Source organism: Hyperolius riggenbachi, chromosome 10, assembly GCF_040937935.1.
Source record: "Hyperolius riggenbachi isolate aHypRig1 chromosome 10, aHypRig1.pri, whole genome shotgun sequence".
Lineage (NCBI taxonomy): Eukaryota > Metazoa > Chordata > Amphibia > Anura > Hyperoliidae > Hyperolius > Hyperolius riggenbachi.
Window position 1 is genome coordinate 1,002,501 of NC_090655.1, and position 19,047 is coordinate 1,021,547.

The window sequence follows — 19,047 nt, forward strand, 5'->3', positions numbered from 1 at the left end:
ACCTGTCTGTGGTGTCAACGCCGCCTGTATCTGCTGCACAGAGACTGCTGTTGTAATTTCATAACCCGTCTGTGGTGACAACGCCGCCTGTATCGGCTGCACAGACTGCTAGTGTGATTCCATAACCCGTCTGTGGTGACAACGCCGCCTGTATCTGCTGCCCAGACAATGCTGGTGTGATTCCATAACCCGTCTGTGGTGACAACGCCGCCTATATCTGCTGCACAGAGACTGCTGGAGTGATTCCATAACCCGTCTGTGGTGACAACGCCGCCGGTATCTGCTGCACAGAGACTGCTGGTGTGATTCCATAACCCGTCTGTGGTGACAACGCCGTCTGTATCTGCTGTACAAAGACTGCTAGTGTGATTCCATAACCCTTCTGTGGTGACAACGCCGTCTGTATCTGCTGTACAAAGACTGCTGGTGTGATTCCATAACCCGTCTGTGGTAACAACGCCGCCTGTATCTGCTGCACAGAGCCTGCTTTTGTGATTTCATAACCCGCCTGTGGTGACAACGCCGCCTGTATCTGCTGCACAGACTGCTAGTGTGATTCCATAACCCGTCTGTGGTGACAACGCCGCCTATATCTGCTGCACAGAGAATGCTGGTGTGATTCCATAACCCGTCTGTGGTGACAACGCCGCCTGTATCTGCTGCACAGACTGCTAGTGTGATTCCATAACCCGTCTGTGGTGACAACGCCGCCTATATCTGCTGCACAGAGACTGCTGGTGTGATTTCATAACCCGTCTGTGGTGACAACGCCGCCTGTATCTGCTGCACAGAGACTGCTGGTGTGATTTCATAACCAGTCTGTGGGGACAACGCCGCCTGTATATGCTGCACAGAGACTGCTGGTGTTATTTTTATTTCATAACCCCTCTGTGATGACAACGCCACCTGTATGTGCTGCACAGAGACTGCTAGTGTGATTCCATAACCCGTCTGTGGGGACAACGCCGCCTGTATCTGCTGCACCAAGACTGCTGGAGTGATTCCATAACCCGTCTGTGGTGTCAACGCCGCCTGTATCTGCTGCACAGAGACTGCTGATGTGATTTCATAACCCGTCTGTGGTGACAACACCACCTGTATGTGCTGCACAGAGACTACTGGTGTGATTTCATAACCAGTCTGTGGTGACAACGCCGCCTGTATCTGCTGCACAGAGACTGCATTTTGTGATTTCATAACCCGCCTGTGGTGACAACGCCGCCTGTATCTGCTGCACAGAGACTGCTAGTGTGATTTCATAACCCGCCTATGAGAACAACGCCGCCTGTATCTGCTGCACCAAGACTGCTGCAGTGATTCCATAACCAGTCTGTGGTGACAACGCCGCCTGTATCTGCTGCACAGAGACTGCAGGAGTGATTTCATAACCTGTCTGTGGTGACAACACCGCCTGTATCTGCTGCACAGAGACTGCTGGTGTGATTTCATAACCCGTCTGTGGTGTCAACGCCGCCTGTATCTGCTGCACAGAGAATGCTGGTGTGATTTCATAACCCTTCTGTGGTGACAACGCCACCTGTATCTGCTGCACAGAGACTGCTGGTGTGATTCCATAACCTGTCTGTGGTGAGAACGCCGCCTGTATCTGCTGCACAGAGACTGCTGGAGTGATTTCATAACCTGTCTGTGGTGACAACACCGCCTGTATCTCCTGCACAGAGACTGCTGGTGTGATTTCATAACCCGTCTGTGGTGTCAACGCCACCTGTATCTGCTGCACAGAGACTGCTGGAGTGATTTCATAACCCGTCTGTGGTGACAACGCCGCCTGTATCTGCTGCACAGAGACTGCTGGAGTGATTCCATAACCCGTCTGTGGTGACAACGCCGCCTGTATCTGCTGTACAAAGACTGCTAGTGTGATTCCATAACCCGTCTGTGGTGACAACACCACTTGTATCTGCTGCACAGAGACTGCTGGAGTGATTTCATAACCCGTCTGTGGCAACAACGACGCCTGTATCTGCTGCACAGACACTGCTTTTGTGATTTCATAACCCGCCTGTGGTGACAACGCCACCTGTATCTGCTGCACAGAGACTGCTAGTGTGATTTCATAACCCGTCTGTGGTGTTAACGCCGCCTGTATCTGCTGCACAGAGACTGCTGGTGTGATTCCATAACCTGTCTGTGGTGACCACACCGCCTGTATCTGCTGCACAGAGACTGCTGGAGTGATTTCATAACCTGTCTGTGAGGACAACGCCGCCTGTATCTGCTGCACCAAGACTGCTGGAGTGATTCCATAACCCGTCTGTGGTGACAACGCCGTCTGTATCTGCTGTACAAAGACTGCTAGTGTGATTCCATAACCCATCTGTGGTGACAACACCGCCTGTATCTGCTGCACAGAGACTGCTGGTGTGATTTCATAACCCGTCTGTGGTAACAACGCCGCCTGTATCTGCTGCACAGCGCCTGCTTTTGTGATTTCATAACCCGCCTGTGGTGACAACGCCGCCTGTATCTGCTGCACAGAGACTGCTAGTGTGATTTCATAACCCGTCTGTGAGGACAACGCCGCCTGTATCTGCTGCACAGAGACTGCTGTTGTAATTTCATAACCCGTCTGTGGTGACAACGCCGCCTGTATCGGCTGCACAGACTGCTAGTGTGATTCCATAACCCGTCTGTGGTGACAACGCCGCCTATATCTGCTGCACAGAGACTGCTGGTGTGATTTCATAACTGCACATAACCCGTCTGTGGTGACAACACCGCCTGTATCTGCTGCACAGGAAATCTGATATTTATGTGGCTACCTTACAGGTGCATACAGACATGCAATTATGATTGGCCAATCTTACCACCTCCATGTAGTATGAAGGGTAACAAATTGTAAATAGTTTGAACATGTTGTGTCGCTAAGCTCTCATACTATATCTCGTGCTCATAATATATGTATATTGTAATCATGGATATATATACTTGGATCCTCTGCATGGTTTGCATAAAACTGGATCTTGAATGAGGACATTGTGCATGGGAGGTAAACATGATGTTTTCTTCAGTATAGTGATATGATTGTATATGCCGGACTGCTGTCCTGCGCAGTCAGGGGATGAGTGGCTTTACTGACATTTACTGACAGGTCCTCTTTGCAGACTTGGCGGAGTGACTTACATATAGAGGTCCATCGGAAATTCCTTCATCATGTGGGTGACGATGAATTCCACCATCAGATCTGGAAGAGAATAAGGAATATACATGAAGTGGATTACCAATTACACCATCCCCCGTCCGTCACTGCATGGGGTTTGTATGAGGTTTGCATGGGGGTTGTATGGGGTTGGGGGCACGCTGGGGGGTGACCCACTATCCTGCTGATAACATGGGGGGGGCGTCTTCTCTGATTTCCTCGAATGAAGACAATCTAAGGAGAGGATTACTGCACTTAACTCCGGGATTTCATCAGTGCGGAAAGGACTGGAGTTACCATGGCAACCGAGGCTGCTAAAAATAATACAGAGCGGACCCGGGCAGCTCTCGTTCCTCTGAATGACGTGCGTGTAACTGCTGAGCCCACCGGCGGAACTTACAGGGGGGCTCCGGGCACAAAAGCCACGCTAAGGTCCAGGCAGGAATTCATTAACAGGACGTGCTGCCCGTCTCTGCCCTATACGGCAAAGGCGATATATACACTGCTGCCCATAATTACTCATACCACTGAGAAATTCTGACTTACAGTTACTTTTACTCAACCAGCAAGTCATTGTTTGACGGGAAATGACACAGGTGTCTCCCAAAGCATAATAAGACGATGTACAAGAGGGATTATTGTGGAAAAAAAAATCATTTCTCAGCTTTTATTTACATTTGAGCAAGTGTCCAGTCCAAAATTATTCCTACCCTTCTCAATAATCAATAGAAAAGCCTTTATTGGCAATTACAGCAGTCAAACGCTTCCTATAATTGCAGACCAGCTTTTTGCATGTCTCCACAGGTAGGTTTGCCCAATTCATCTTTATCAATGAGCTCCAAATCTTTCAGGTTGGAGGGTTTTCTTGCCATCACCCTGATCTTTAGCTCCCTCCACAGAGTCTCAACTGGATTCAAGTCAGGACTCTGGCTGGGCCACTTCAAAATGTTAAAGGGACACTATGGCGAAAAATTGTAAAATTTAAAACATATCCATCTCTTCATAGGCGATTCTCATGAATTTATTCATTTTCAAAAGCACTTAGTGAATGGCAGTTGCTCTGTCCAACTGCCAAAAAACTGTGTAGTGAGCAGGGAAGCTGGCCAACATCATTGCTTAAATCCTTTTTCGGGAATATCTTTATAAAGACTAAAAGCCTTGCTGAGAATCCCCTATGAAGAGATGGACTAGTCCAAAACCTGTCACTTCTGTCAGATTTCTACCACCTACTGTAAGTGACAGCAACATAGGAGAAAAGTCATTTATGGCTCATTTTACTCTGGAAAAAAATGTACTTCTTATTTGTCTATGTTTGCACATATTTTAAATTTTTAACCATAGTGCCTCTTTAATGTTGATGTCTGCTAACCATTTCTTCATCACTTTTGCTGTGTGTTTTGGTCATTGTCATACTGAAATGTCCACTGGTGCCCAAGGCCAAGTTTCTCTGCAGACTGCCTGATGTTGTCGTTGAGAATCCTCGTGTATTGCTCTTTTTCATGGTGTCAATTACTGTGATTAGGTTCCCTGGTCCATTGGCTGAAAAAACACCCCCAAAGCATTAGATTCCCCCCACCATGCCTGGCAGTGGGGATGGTGTTCTTTGGGTTGAAGGCTTCTCCTTTTTTACACCAAAAAAAAAGGAAACATTGTGACCAAACAATTCAATGTTTGTTTCATCTGACATAACACAGAAGACCAGAAGTCTTCTTCTTTGTACAGAGGAGCATTTGCAAAGGCCAAGTGAACTTTTGTGAGCCTTATCTGGAGAAATGGCGACCTCCTTGGTCTGCATCAGTGGAAGCCAGCAGTGTGCAGTGTCCATTGGATTGTCTGCCTTGAGACATTGCCACCAGCAGAGCCTACATTCACAAGGATGGCCTTGGTGGTGATCCTTGGATTCTTTATCACCTCTCTCACTATCCTCCTGGCCAGCACAGGTGTCACTTTTGGCTTCCGGCCACATCCTCTGAGATTTTCCACAGTGAGGAACATTATTTTTTAATAATACTTTGCATTGTAGCCACTGAAACTGGAAAACATTTATAAATGGCCTTGTAGCACTTTCCTGACTTGTGAGCAGCCACAGGTCCTCACTGAGCTCCTTTGTCCTAGCCATGATTGTCCATAAAGGACTTCCGAGGCCAAAATCCGGCCCCCAAATGTAAAAAAAGTTATCTACCTGTATGACTTTCTAAGGCACGGAGGACGCCGTCCGCGCCCTCCGTGCCGTTCCGCCGGGTCCCCGCCTCTCAATACGACCCCGAATGGCTCCCGACCCCACGGCCAGGGTCGGGCTCTGCTGCCTGTATAAAGATGGCCGCCGACCCTGGCCGCGGCTGCGCACTCCGCATGGCCGCTACTGCGGCTGCGCAGCACTAGGGCCAACCCCCCGATCCACGCTACAGGAAACAGCCTGTTGCGTGGATCGGGGGGTTGGCCCTAGTGCTGCGCAGCCGCAGTAGCGGCCATGCGGAGTGCGCAGCCGCGGCCAGGGTCGGCGGCCATCTTTATACAGGCAGCAGAGCCCGACCCTGGCCGTGGGGTCGGGAGCCATTCGGGGTCGTATTGAGAGGCGGGGACCCGGCGGAACGGCACGGAGGGCGCGGACGGCGTCCTCCGTGCCTTAGAAAGTCATACAGGTAGATAACTTTTTTTACATTTTGGGGCCGGATTTTGGCCTCGGAAGTCCTTTAAACCAGCTGCAGAGAGCTGCTGTTTTTCACCCATTCAGTTGATTGAAACAACCATTCCCAATTAATCAGGGTAATAAGGATGCTTTAGAACAGCTTGGACTATTTGGAATGGTATAGAACTTTGGATTTTCCCATATACTGTGACAGTTATGAATAATTTAGACTGGACACTTTTTCCTCAAATGTAAATAGAACCTGAGAATTTTTATTTGCACAATAATGCCTCTTGTACATCGTCTTACTATCTTTTGGGAGACACCTATGTCATGCCGTTAGAAAATGACTTCCTATGAGGAATAAATGTAACTTTAAGTCTAAATTTGCCAGGGGTATGAATAATTATGGGCAGCACTGTATATCCTGTGCATCCTACACACCAATCCCTGCCCCGTTCAATACACCCGTCTCTGCCCCGCCCCGCTATACAATATACCCTCTGCGTCACATTCTATACACTCGTCTCTGCCCCGCCCAGCTATACAATATATTCTGTGCATCACATTCTATACACCCCTATCTGCCCCGCCCAGCTATACAATATATCCTGTGTATCACATTCTATACACCCGTCTCTGCCCCGCCCAGCTATACACTATACCCTGTGCCTCACATTCTATACACCCGTCTCTGCCCCGCCCAGCTATACACTATACCCTCTGCGTCACATTCTATACACTCGTCTCTGCCCCGCCCAGCTATACAATATATCCTGTGCATCACATTCTATACACCCCTATCTGCCCCGCCCAGCTATACAATATATCCTGTGCATCACATTCTATACACCCGTCTCTGCCCCGCCCAGCTATACACTATACCCTGTGCCTCACATTCTATACACCCGTCTCTGTCCCGCCCAGCTATACAATATATCCTGTGCATCACATTCTATACACCCGTCTCTGCCCTGCCCAGCTATAGAATATACCCTGTGCATCACATTCCATACACCTCTCTCTGCCCCGCCCAGCTATACAATATACCCTGTGCATCACATTCTATACACCCGTCTCTGCCCCGCCCAGGTATTCAATAAACCCTTCTCCGCCCTGCCTAGGTATTCAATATTCCCTGTGCATCACATGATATATATAGAGCAACAGAATTTACCACAGCTGGACTCTAAACTGCAGAAGTATCCCAAGAATGATCAGGGGTTTGAGCTCAATTTTAAGCTTCATGGTAAAGGCTGTGAATACTTATGTACAGGTGTTCTCTCAGTTTTCTGTATTTTTTGTAATTTTGTCAAAATCAAGTAAACGTTTTTCAGATTATTATGGGGTGTTGTGTGTAGAATTCTGAGGGGAAAAAATCAATTTAATCAAATATAGAAAAAGTGATGTGCTGTGAATTATTCCAGATGCACTGTACATCCAGGATTTCCTACATCCAGTGAAATGGAAGGACGGTATACCCCCAAAACTCCCACAACATAACTGTCTCACTCACCGAGCACAGCGCACACTAGTGGTCGGCTGGGGATATTCTTGTCGATCGCTTTTTTCCGATGCCTCATTGGCTGTAAAGAATTGCATCATGTTAATGAGTTGCAGGAAATTGAGACACTAATCCATGGTTGTGTGATGCGGGCATAGTGAGAGTTCAGTGATACCGCTGTGATGCGATTTATATCTTGTGTGCTACGCAGGCGGTACAGGACACCGGTCATGCTGCCATATTACGGCACACGCTGGAAGTTTTTTTTTTTAACTGACTTATTATTTTAGTGAGTTTTTGTTATAACTTGCTTATGGCATTTGAACCAATAAATTGCATTTTGAAGGACATCCAAGGTGAAAATAAACTTATGAGAAAAACAATTGTATCTATCCTGTCTCCTAAAAATGACGTTTTTTTTTTTAGATATCCCACAGTTTTATTTTATATTTAAATCCAGTTTTTAAGTTTTTACTGTTTCATTGTCTTTGCTCAATGACACCTTCACCGAAGTATGCCAGAGCTAAAATCTATGAATTATTGACCCCTTTTTATTTCTTTCCTGCTCCAGGAAGCCATTTACTGACAGGAAAGTGTTTTATGGCTGTAGTTACTTATCAGTGAGGGTTATGCTATAGTCTGGCCCAGTCCGACCCGGTTTCAACCCAGACAGAAACTGCCACTTACATACCTGATGTTTAAAGTGAATGTTTACCGTTTAAAAAAAGAAAAAGTCAGATACTCACCTAAGGAGAGGGAAGGCTCGGTCCTAATGAGCCTTCCCTCTCCTCTCCCGGTGCCCGGTCCCGCGCAGGATCCCCCGTGGCAGTATTCGACCAGTTCGGTCAAATACTGCCACTTCCGCAGCCGAAGGGAGCTTTCGGAAGCCTTCGGGAGCACTCGGGCTCCCGATGACGCGGCCGCTCCATACTACGCATGCGCGAGCGCCCTCTATGACGCACTCGCGCGTGCGTAGTATGGAGCGGCCCGTCTTCGGAAGCCCGAGTGCTCCCGAATACCTCCGAAGTCCCTGCGGTGGCGGACGCGAACGGGGGAGCCAGCGCAGCACCGAGGGCACCGGGAGAGGGAAGGCTCATTAGGACCGAGCCTTCCCTCTCATTAGGTGAGTATCTGACTTTTTTTTTTTAAACGATACCCATTGGCTTTAACTCTTCCAGGCAGAGAAAGAAAAAAAGGAACACCGCCTAGTTATTTGTGTGCTTGGCACTGTACATACCCATGTCTATCTCATCATGTCACATGTCACCTCGGGTATCCTTTAAGTTTTGGATACTCACCAGTGTCTCGCTCATATTTGGGTGTGGTACCACTATCTGTGCTGGAGCACTGGGTGAATGCAGGTTTAACCATTAGATGACAGTGCAAAGTTTACTGCAAAGAGCACCACCTACGCTAAGGAGGATTGAATCATTTGCTGTTCTATCGGAGGAATAGAGGCTCTTGGCTGCAATAGTGACATTTGAGCTTAGGAAGCGCTCGTATTGATTGTTTGTGTTTGCACAGCCTGGACGCTGTATGACGAGAGGTTACAGGGCAGAAGTGACAGCCAGGACACCCACCATTCTGTGCAGGTTCACTCGGAAATTCATGTTGTCATCATGTAGGAAGGAGTTAACGTACTGATCCTGTACAGACATAAAATAGGCACATTATTAACTGCCAGCAACTGGCTTCCACACTACAAACACGTACAATACACACACACATACATATATATATATATATATATATATATATATATATATATATATGTATATAACACCGGCATAAACACACACACAACAAGGTGGCCATTGACGGCACAATTCCATGGCCAATCGATGGTTTCCGTTCGACACAGTAATTGATCGGAGACAATCGGTCATGCCAATGAATTCCTGGACTCTCGCTAACCTGTCCGATCAGGTCGATGGGATGAATATAAAAACAGATTGATTCTATTAATCTGATCGAATTGGCTATTGGGTATGCATAGCTGTTAATAGGCACATCAGATCCTTGGTGATCGGTAACAATCGATTGGCCACAGAATTGCACTGTTAATGCACCAACTCTATATACACACTATATACACACAGACACTATATAAAATCACACACATTATAAACGCAGACGCTATATAATCACAAACACCCTATGTAAACAAAGACACTATATACACACTCATATCAACAGTCCATCATGAATGCGGCAGCCAGAATTATCCACTCCTCCCATCGCTCCACCAGGGCGGCTCCTCCTCTCCTAGAATCCCTCCACTGGCTTCCTATCCAGTCCAGAATCAGATTCAAGATATTGTGTCTGACCTACAAATCTGTCCACAAAACCTGTCCAACCTACATTTCTGATCTTACTCAGAGGTACACACCAAGCCGCTCACTCCGCTCTTCCAATGAACTTCGCCTAACCGCCCCCCGCATCACCCAGTCCCATGCACGCCTCCAGGACTTCTCAAGAGCTGCTCCAACACTATGGAACTCCCTACCGCTACCCATTAGGGCAGCCCCCTCCTTCAACAACTTCAAGAAAGCCCTCAAAACTCACCTTTTCACTCTGGCCTACTACCCCACACACGTGTTCTAAACCTGCCGCTGAACTCTGGTCCCCTACCGTTCGTGTCCTCACCTCTCCCTCTAGATTGTAAGCCTTTGGGCAGGGTCCTCCTCCTTTTGTGTCCTACCTGATCATGCACCTCCATTACTGTAAGCCCTTCATATGGATCTGAGTGAACCTAACTTGCCTAATCTCCATGCTCCCATCCAGTGACTGACCAGGCATTACCTTGTACTCATACTGTGCTGTGTGATCTCCATGCCCCATCCAGTGACTGAGCATTACCTTGTACTCATACTGTGCTGTGTGATCTCCAGGCTCCCATCCAGTGACTAAGCATTACCTTGTACTCATACTGTGCTGTGTGATCTCCATGCTCCATCCAGTGACTAAGCATTACCTTGTACTCATACTGTGCTGTGTGATCTCCATGCTCCCCTCCAGTGACTAAGCATTACCTTGTACTCATACTGTGTGATCTCCATGCTGCATCCAGTGACTAAGCATTACCTTGTACTCATACTGTGCTGTGTGATCTCCATTCCCCCATCCAGTGACTAAGCATTACCTTGTACTCATACTGTGCTGTGTGATCTCCATGCTCCATCCAGTGACTAAGCATTACCTTGTACTCATACTGTGCTGTGTGATCTCCATGCTCCCATCCAGTGACTAAGCATTACCTTGTACTCATACTGTGCTGTGTGATCTCCAGGCTCCCATCCAGTGACTAAGCATTACCTTGTACTCATACTGTGCTGTGTGATCTCCATGCTCCATCCAGTGACTAAGCATTACCTTGTACTCATACTGTGCTGTGTGATCTCCATGCTCCCCTCCAGTGACTAAGCATTACCTTGTACTCATACTGTGCTGTGTGATCTCCATGCCCCATCCAGTGACTAAGCATTACCTTGTACTCATACTGTGCTGTGTGATCTCCATGCTCCATCCAGTGACTAAGCATTACCTTGTACTCATACTGTGCTGTGTGATCTCCATGCTCCCATCCAGTGACTAAGCATTACCTTGTACTCATACTGTGCTGTGTGATCTCCATGCTCCCCTCCAGTGACTAAGCATTACCTTGTACTCATACTGAGCTGTGTGATCTCCATGCTCCATCCAGTGACTAAGCATTACCTGGTACTCATACTGTGCTGTGTGATCTCCATGCTCCCATCCAGTGACTGACTAAGCATTACCTTGTACTCATACTGTGCTGTGTGATCTGGTCTTTCTTGTATTCCTGTATTGTCATATTGCTGTATGTCACCCCTAAATATTGTCTGTAACCTAAACTAATGTCCAGTGCTGCGTAATATGTTGGCGCTTTATAAATACAATAAATAACACACACACGCACTGCAATTAGCGTCAGATAGCCAGGTATCTCATGGGCTAGCTGTATTCAGATGTAGTACAAAGCTAAGGGTACATGGCCTGCCTGCCGCACTTACACCCCACGCAGCAATATTCCACCGACATTACTGATCACTGCTCTCAGTACACTTAAATAAAGAGGAATTGTCGCAAAAATCTTAAAGAGAACCCGAGGTGGGTTTGAAGAATATTATCTGCATACAGAGGCTGGATCTGCCTATACAGCCCAGCCTCTGTTGCTATCCCAAACCCCCCTAAGGTCCCCTTGCACTCTGCAATCCCTCATAAATCACAGCCACGCTGCTGACAAACAGCTTGTCAGAGCTGGCTGTGTTTATCTCTATAGTGTCAGTCTGCTGCACTCCCCGCCTCCTGCAGAACTCCAGTCCCCGCCTGCATCCCTTCCCTCCCTGCTGATTGGAGGGAAGGGATGGGGGCAGGGACCGGAGCTATGCAGGAGGTGGGGAAGCAGCTGAGACTGACACTACAGATGTAAACACAGCCTCACAGTGTGGCTGTGATGTATGAGGGATTGCAGAGTGCACGGGGACCTTAGGGGGGTTTGGGATAGCAACAGAGGCTGGGCTGTATAGGCAGATCCAGCCTCTGTATGCAGATAACATTCTTTAAACACACCTCGGGTTCTCTTTAAAATTTAAAACACATACAAATAAGAAGTGCATTTCTCCCAGAGTAAAATGAGCCATAAATTACTTTTCTCCTGTGTTGCTGTCACTTACAGTAAATAGTAGAAATCTGTCATTACTGACAGATTTTGGACTAGCCCATCTTCTCATAGGGTGTTCTCTGGGTTTTCTTTTTCTTTTTTAAAGCACTTAGTGGATGGCAGTCGCTACGTCCATCTGCCAAAATAGTGTACAGCGAGCAGGGAGGCTGGGGAGCATCTTTGTATAAAGATTTTTCAGGGAGTGTCTTTATAAAGAATAAAGGCCCTGCTGAGAATCCCCCATGAAGAGATGGACTAGCCCTGTTGGTAATGTCAGATTTCTACTACTTACTGTAAGTGACAGCAACATAGGAGAAAAGTAATTTATGTCTCATTTTATTCTGGGAGAAATGTACTTCTTATTTCTATGCGTTTTAAATTTTAAGATTTTGGCGATGGTTCCTCTTTAACCCATTCGTGTTCCGTCGTTTTCACTTGAGAAATGTTCACCTCCCATTCATTAGCCTATAACTTTATCACTACTTATCACAATGAACTGATCTATATCTTGTTTTTTCCGCCACCAATTAGGCTTTCTTTGGGGGGTACATTTTGCTAAGAGCCACTTTACTGTAAATGCATTTTAACAGGAAGAATAAGAAAAAACGGAAAAAATTCATTATTTCTCAGTTTTCAGCCATTATAGTTTTAAAATAATACATGCCTCCATAATTAAAACTCACGTATTGTATTTGCCCATATGTCCCGGGTATTACACCGTTAAAATTATGTCCCTATCACAATGTATGGCGACAATATTTTATTTGGAAATAAAGGTGCATTTTTTCCGTTTTGCGTCTATCACTACTTACAAGTTTAAAATAAAAAAAAAAAATATAGAAATATTTCATCTTTACATTGATATTTAAAAAGTTTAGACCCTTAGGTAAATATTTACATTTTTTTTTTTTTATTGTAATGTTTTTTTTATTTGGGTATTTTTGGGAGGGTGGGATGTAAACCATATTTTTTTTAATGTAATTGTGTGTTGATTTAAATGTTTTTTACTTTTTGTTGTAGTTTTACTTTTTGGCCACAAGATGGTGGCCATGAGTTTTTTTAATGACGTCACTCTAAGCGTAACACACGCTTAGAGTGACGCATCGGGGAGGGAACAGCCAGAAAAGGCACAGCTTCCGAGAGAAGCTGTCGCTTTTTCAGCGGGGGAGAGGAATCAGTGATCGGGCACCGTAGCCCGATTCACTGATTGCCTGGCTAACGAACCGCGGGCCGGGAGCGCGCGTGCACGTGCGCGATCGGCCGCGGGAGTGCACTGTAGCGCGCATGGTTCCTGAACGTAGTTTCTACGTCCAGGAACCAAAAAAAGTTAAAGCACAACTGTAACAAGAGGGATGCGGAGGCTGCCATATATATTTCATTTTAAACAATACAGGGTGCCTGGCAATCCTGCTGATCCTCTGCCTCTAATACTATTAGCCATAGCCCCTGAACAAGCATGGAGTAGATCAGGTGTTTCTGACATTGTTGTCAGATCTGACAAGATTAGCTGCATGCTTGTTTCTGGTGTTATTCAGACACTACTGCAGCCAAATAGACGACCAGGTCTGCCAGGCAACTGGTGTTGTTTAACAGGAAATAAAACTGGCAGCCTCCATATTCGTCTTACTTCAGTTGTCCTCTAATGATTAATGTAGTAACAGTATAAGGAACAGAAGGAGCGATTGCGGCTGCATAACGTGCACACAATACTCGGTGCAGATCTGTGAGACCCTCGCCCTGCGGGGGGCGCCACCGCTTACCACAATGCCAATATAGTACCTCCTGAGCTGGGAGAGCTGACAGAAGTGCTGCTAAATAATAATAAAACAAAGCGTTGGCGGGCGATGTCACATGACTGCGCTGACATGAATAGCAGGGCAGACCCCGTACCTGCTTGTCATTGTCACACAGCGTTCTGCAGGAACAGTACAGTCAATTACTGCACAATGCTCTGATAAGCAGCGATACAGAGCGGAGCGCAGAGGTGCAGAGCTACTGTTCCATGGCTGCCGCTGAATGGCTACATCACAAAGTAACTGATCTCACCTGCCGGGAGGAGATTATTCCCTAAGCAGAGCGATACTGCATGGCGGAACGGCACAAATAGTGCTACATGGCAAGTACTCTGTACAGTGCTGCAGAGGATGCCAGTGCTATGTACAGACGTAATATTAATATGGTAGGACATTCGACTATGGTAGGATTAGAGTGTGAGCTCCTCTGAGGACAGTCAGTGACATGGCTATGTACTCTGTAAAGTGCTGCAGAAGATGTCAGTGCTATATAAATACATAATAATAATATGGTAGGACATTAGACTATGACTATGGTAGGATTAGAGTGTGAGCTCCTCTGAGGACAGTCAGTGACATGACCATGTACTCTGTATGGTGCTGCAGAATATGTCAGTGCTATATACATACATAATAATAATATGGTAGGACATTAGACTATGACTATGGTAGAATAGATTGTGAGCTCCTCTGAGGACAGTCAGTGACATGACTATGTACTCTGTAATGTGCTGCAGAAGATGTCAGTGTTATATAATACATAATAATAATATGGCAGGACATTAGACTATGACTATGGTAGGATTAGAGTGTGAGCTCCTCTGAGGACAGTCAGTGACATGACTATGTACTCTGTAATGTGCTGCAGGAGATGGCAGTGCTATATAAATACATAATAATAATAATATGGTAGGACATTTCACTATGACTATGGTAGGATTACATTGTGAGCTCCTCTGAGGACAGTCAGTGACATGACTATGTACTCTGTAATGTGCTGCAGGAGATGGCAGTGCTATATAAATACATAATAATAATAATATGGTAGGACATTTCACTATGACTATGGTAGGATTACATTGTGAGCTCCTCTGAGGACAGTCAGTGACATGACTATGTACTCTGTAATGTGCTGCAGAAGATGTCAGTGCTATATACATACATAATAATACTATGGTAGGACATTACACTATGACTATGGCAGGATTAGATTGTGAGCTCCTCTAAGGACAGTCAGTGACATGACTATGTACTCTGTACAGTGCTGCAGAAGAGGTCAGTGCTATATAAATACATAACAATGTGATAGGACATTAGGACTATGACTATGGTAGGATTAGAGTGTAAGCTCCTCTGAGGACAGTCAGTGACATGACTATGGACTCTGTACAGTGCTGCAGAAGATGTCAGTGCTATATAAATACATAACAATGTGATAGGACATTAGGACTATGACTATGGTAGGATTAGAGTGTGAGCTCCTCTGAGGACAGTCAGTGACATGACTATGTACTCTGTAATGTGCTTGTAACGATTGGTGTCAGCATGCGGAAAGAATCTGATTATTGGTGATCTGCAGTATCACCAAGAATGACGATATATACAGGGCTGTGGAGTCGGAGTCGGAGTCGTGGAGTCTGGCAATTTTGGGTGCCTGGAGTCGGAGTCGGAGTTGGGAAAAAATGCACCGACTCCGACTCCTAATGAATTTGTAACTGTAATCAAAATAGAAAATATGATAAAATGTTCTATTTCTCAGATAATAGTCATTAAAAATAATGTATATATACAGTATATATACAGTAATAGCTGTGCTTAGTCCACAAAAATGAAATAAACCAATCAAAATTAGTTACTTGTGCTGCTTCAATAAAGCAGTCACCGTATTTTTAAGGTACATATCTGATTGTGACTGTATATATGATGTGTACACAGGAATCTCTTATATATACTAAATAACATCTATGCTGTAAGAATAAAGCCTGATGTGTAGCTGTGTCACTAATAGAGATGGTCAATGAGATGGAAATAATTCTGCATTGATGCTGATTTATGCAAATGTATGCACTCCCTTTGCTGATGAAATCAAATCATTTGATATGTTGTTAAAATTTGGTTTGGTGACTACAAATTAAAGGGTACCTGAGACGGATGAAAAGTAAAGTTTTATACATACCTGGGGCTTCCTCCAGCCCCCTTCAGGCTAATCAGTCCCTCGTTGTCCTCCACCACCCGGATCTTCTACTATGAGTCCTGGTAATTCAGCCAGTCAGCGCAGTCCGGCCGCATGCCGCTCCCACAGCCAGGAACATTCTGCACCTGCGCAATAGTGCTGCACAGGTGTAGTATGCTCCTGGCGGCGGAGTGTGTGGATGCGCACTACGCCCGACTGGCTCAAGTACCTGGACTCATAGCAGAAGATACAGGTGGTGGAGGAGGACAGCGAGGGACTGATTATCCTGAAGGCGGCTGGAGGAAGCCCCAGGTATGTATAAAACTTTAATTTCATCTGTCTCAGATTTACTTTGTTACACAGTAGTACTATACTCTACATATGCACTCCCCACAGAGCTGCAGGGAATCCACTGAGAATGCTGTGCACATTGAACACAGAGGTGTTGTCTGTTTACAATCTCCTCATTCCCCTGCAGAGTACCTGCACATCACTCTTACATGTACCCACACTTACATTGCCTAGGTCCTGATAGATGTTCTTTGTTCCGGTTTGTACCTTTTACAAGTACTCTTACCAAGGACTAGTTTTAGTCTAAAGGGAATAAATATAGTAGTCTACATATCCTTCTCACTTCAGTTGTCTTGTAAAATTCCTAAGCTTTGGCAGTTAAGAGACGAATTTCATGTTACATACTTTTAATCAAAAAAATTGTAATATGCAAATTAGAGGAGTCGGAGTCGAGGAGTCGGAGTCGGAGTCGGTGGAATCCTAAACTGAGGAGTCGGAGTCGGTGGATTTTTGGACCGACTCCACAGCCCTGGATATATACCCGATTATTGATGATCTGCAGTATCACCGATAATCAGATATATCGCTAACCTCTGGACACCTATAGATAAGTGAGTGTTGCTGAGCAGGAGATATACAGTAAAGAGACACTGCTCTGGAAGCATAGGAACCCTCCAGCAGCCTGAGGCTCTCCAAGGGGAGGAGTCAGGCTGGAGACAGGAGGGGTCAGAGAGTGAGTGACACCTACGGTGGATGTCACTATCTGAACTGGAGACCATCTCTTAGGGGAGAGATAGCTCTCGATGTCGGGCACGCCGGGTCGGCAACACACTGACAGATAAAGTACATAGACAGAAGGCTGATTCGGTATCCAAGGCAAGCAGGGTCTGGCAACGGAGTATCAGATATACGAGGTACCGAATCAGATGACAGAAAAGTAGTCAGGAAGGCAATAGGTCAACAGATATCAAACAATGCCTAGTCTGGGTGTGAGGTCCTTGGTCCCTACACCCCGGAACTAGTCTGAAGTATAATACAGATGATAATACAGTTCCCTAATCTGAGTGCGAGGTCCGTGGTCTCAGCACCATGGAACTAGTCTGGAGTATAACACAGATGATATTACAGTTCCCTAATCTGAGTGCGAGGTCCATGGTCTCAGCACCCTGGAACTAGTCTGGAGTATAACACAGATGATATTCAAAAATCTGGCTAAGTGTGAATTCCCAGGTCCACCTGGTTCAAATACACTGTAGGATCTGACTAGGTCTGAGTGCTTCCACGTAGTATTCGCAACGGCAGACAACTTGCAAGTGACCAGCAGGAACTATATATGGAGTAGTGCTCTCCAGCACCACCCCTAATTGCTCAACCAATAGTATCCCGCTCAGGAGTCAGCTGATCGGCGTGGTCAGCTGACTCTTCCTGCTTAGTATAAGAATTCTGCCTCTCAGCGCGCGCGCGTGTATTCCTAAGCCTGTGTGCACTAACAGACTCAGCCACACCAGACACATGCTGCCGCGTGCAAACCGCCGCGCCGGACGCAGAACCAGCCGCCTTACTGTTGTTGCATGCGGCGGTTTTTCCGCGTTCTGCCCTGCTACCAGACACACGCTTCCGCGTGCAAACCACCGCATTGGACGCGGAATAAGCCGCCTGCTCAGCAGCACATGTGGCGGCTTTTCCGCGATCTCTCACAGTGCTGCAGAAGTTGTCACTGCTATATAAATACATAATAATAATATGGTAGGACATTAGACTATGACTATGGTAGGATTAGAGTGTGACCTCCTCTGAGGACAGTCAGTGACATGACTATGTACTCTGTACAGTGCTGCAGAAGATGTCGGTGCTATATAAATACATAATAATAATATGGTAGGACATTAGACTATGACTATGGTAGGATTAGAGTGGGAGCTCCTCTGAGGACAGTCAGTGACATGACTATGTACCCTGTAATGTGCTGCAGAAGATGTCAGTGCTATATTAATACATAATAATAATAAGGTAGGACATTAGACTATGGCTATGGTAGGATTAGATTGTGAGCTCCTCTGAGGAGAGTCAGTGACATGACTATGTACTCTGTAATGTGCTGCAGAAGATCTCAGTGCTATATAAATACATAATAATATGGTAGGACATTAGACTATGACTATGGTAGGAATAGAGTGTGAGCTCCTCTGAGGACAGTCAGTGACATGACTATGTACTCTGTACAGTGCTGCAGAAGATGTCAGTGCTATATAAATACATAATAATAATATGGTAGGACATTAGACTATGACTATGGTAGGATTAGATTGTGAGCTCCCCTGAGGACAGTCAGTGACATGACTATGTACTCTGTACAGTGCTGCAGGAGATGTCAGTGCTATATAAATACATAATAATAATAATATGGTAGGACATTAGACTATGACTATGGTAGGGATAGAGTGTGAGCTCCTCTGAGGACAGTCAGTGACATGACTATGTACTCTGTATTGTGCTGCAGAAGATGTCAGTGCTATATAAATACATAATAATAATATGGTATGACATTAGACTATGACTATGGTAGGATTACATTGTGAGCTCCTCTGAGGACAGTCAGTGACATGACTATGCACACTGTAATGTGCTGCAGAAGATGTCAGTGCTATATAAATACATAATAATAATATGGTAGGACATTACACTATGATTATGGTAGGATAAGAGTGTGAGCTCCTCTGGGGACAGTCAGTGACATGATTATGGAACTCTGTAATGTGCTGCAGAAGATGTCAGTGCTATATAAATACATAATAATAATATGGTAGGATATT

The 19,047-nt window shown here is 45.7% G+C and overlaps 1 protein-coding gene across 1 annotated transcript in view; it reads right to left on the reverse strand.

Moving 5' to 3' along the window:
- The window catches only part of ARMH3 (armadillo like helical domain containing 3), a 211,937-nt gene that overhangs the window by 102,774 nt on the left and 90,116 nt on the right, over positions 1–19,047 (reverse strand). Inside the window, exons 17-19 of the mRNA XM_068258854.1 lie at positions 8,874–8,939; positions 7,306–7,375; positions 3,145–3,205 (exon numbers count right to left, since the gene is read on the reverse strand). Of these exons, the coding sequence (XP_068114955.1) occupies positions 3,145–3,205; positions 7,306–7,375; positions 8,874–8,939 (197 nt within the window). The remainder of the gene's footprint in view (positions 1–3,144; positions 3,206–7,305; positions 7,376–8,873; positions 8,940–19,047) is intronic.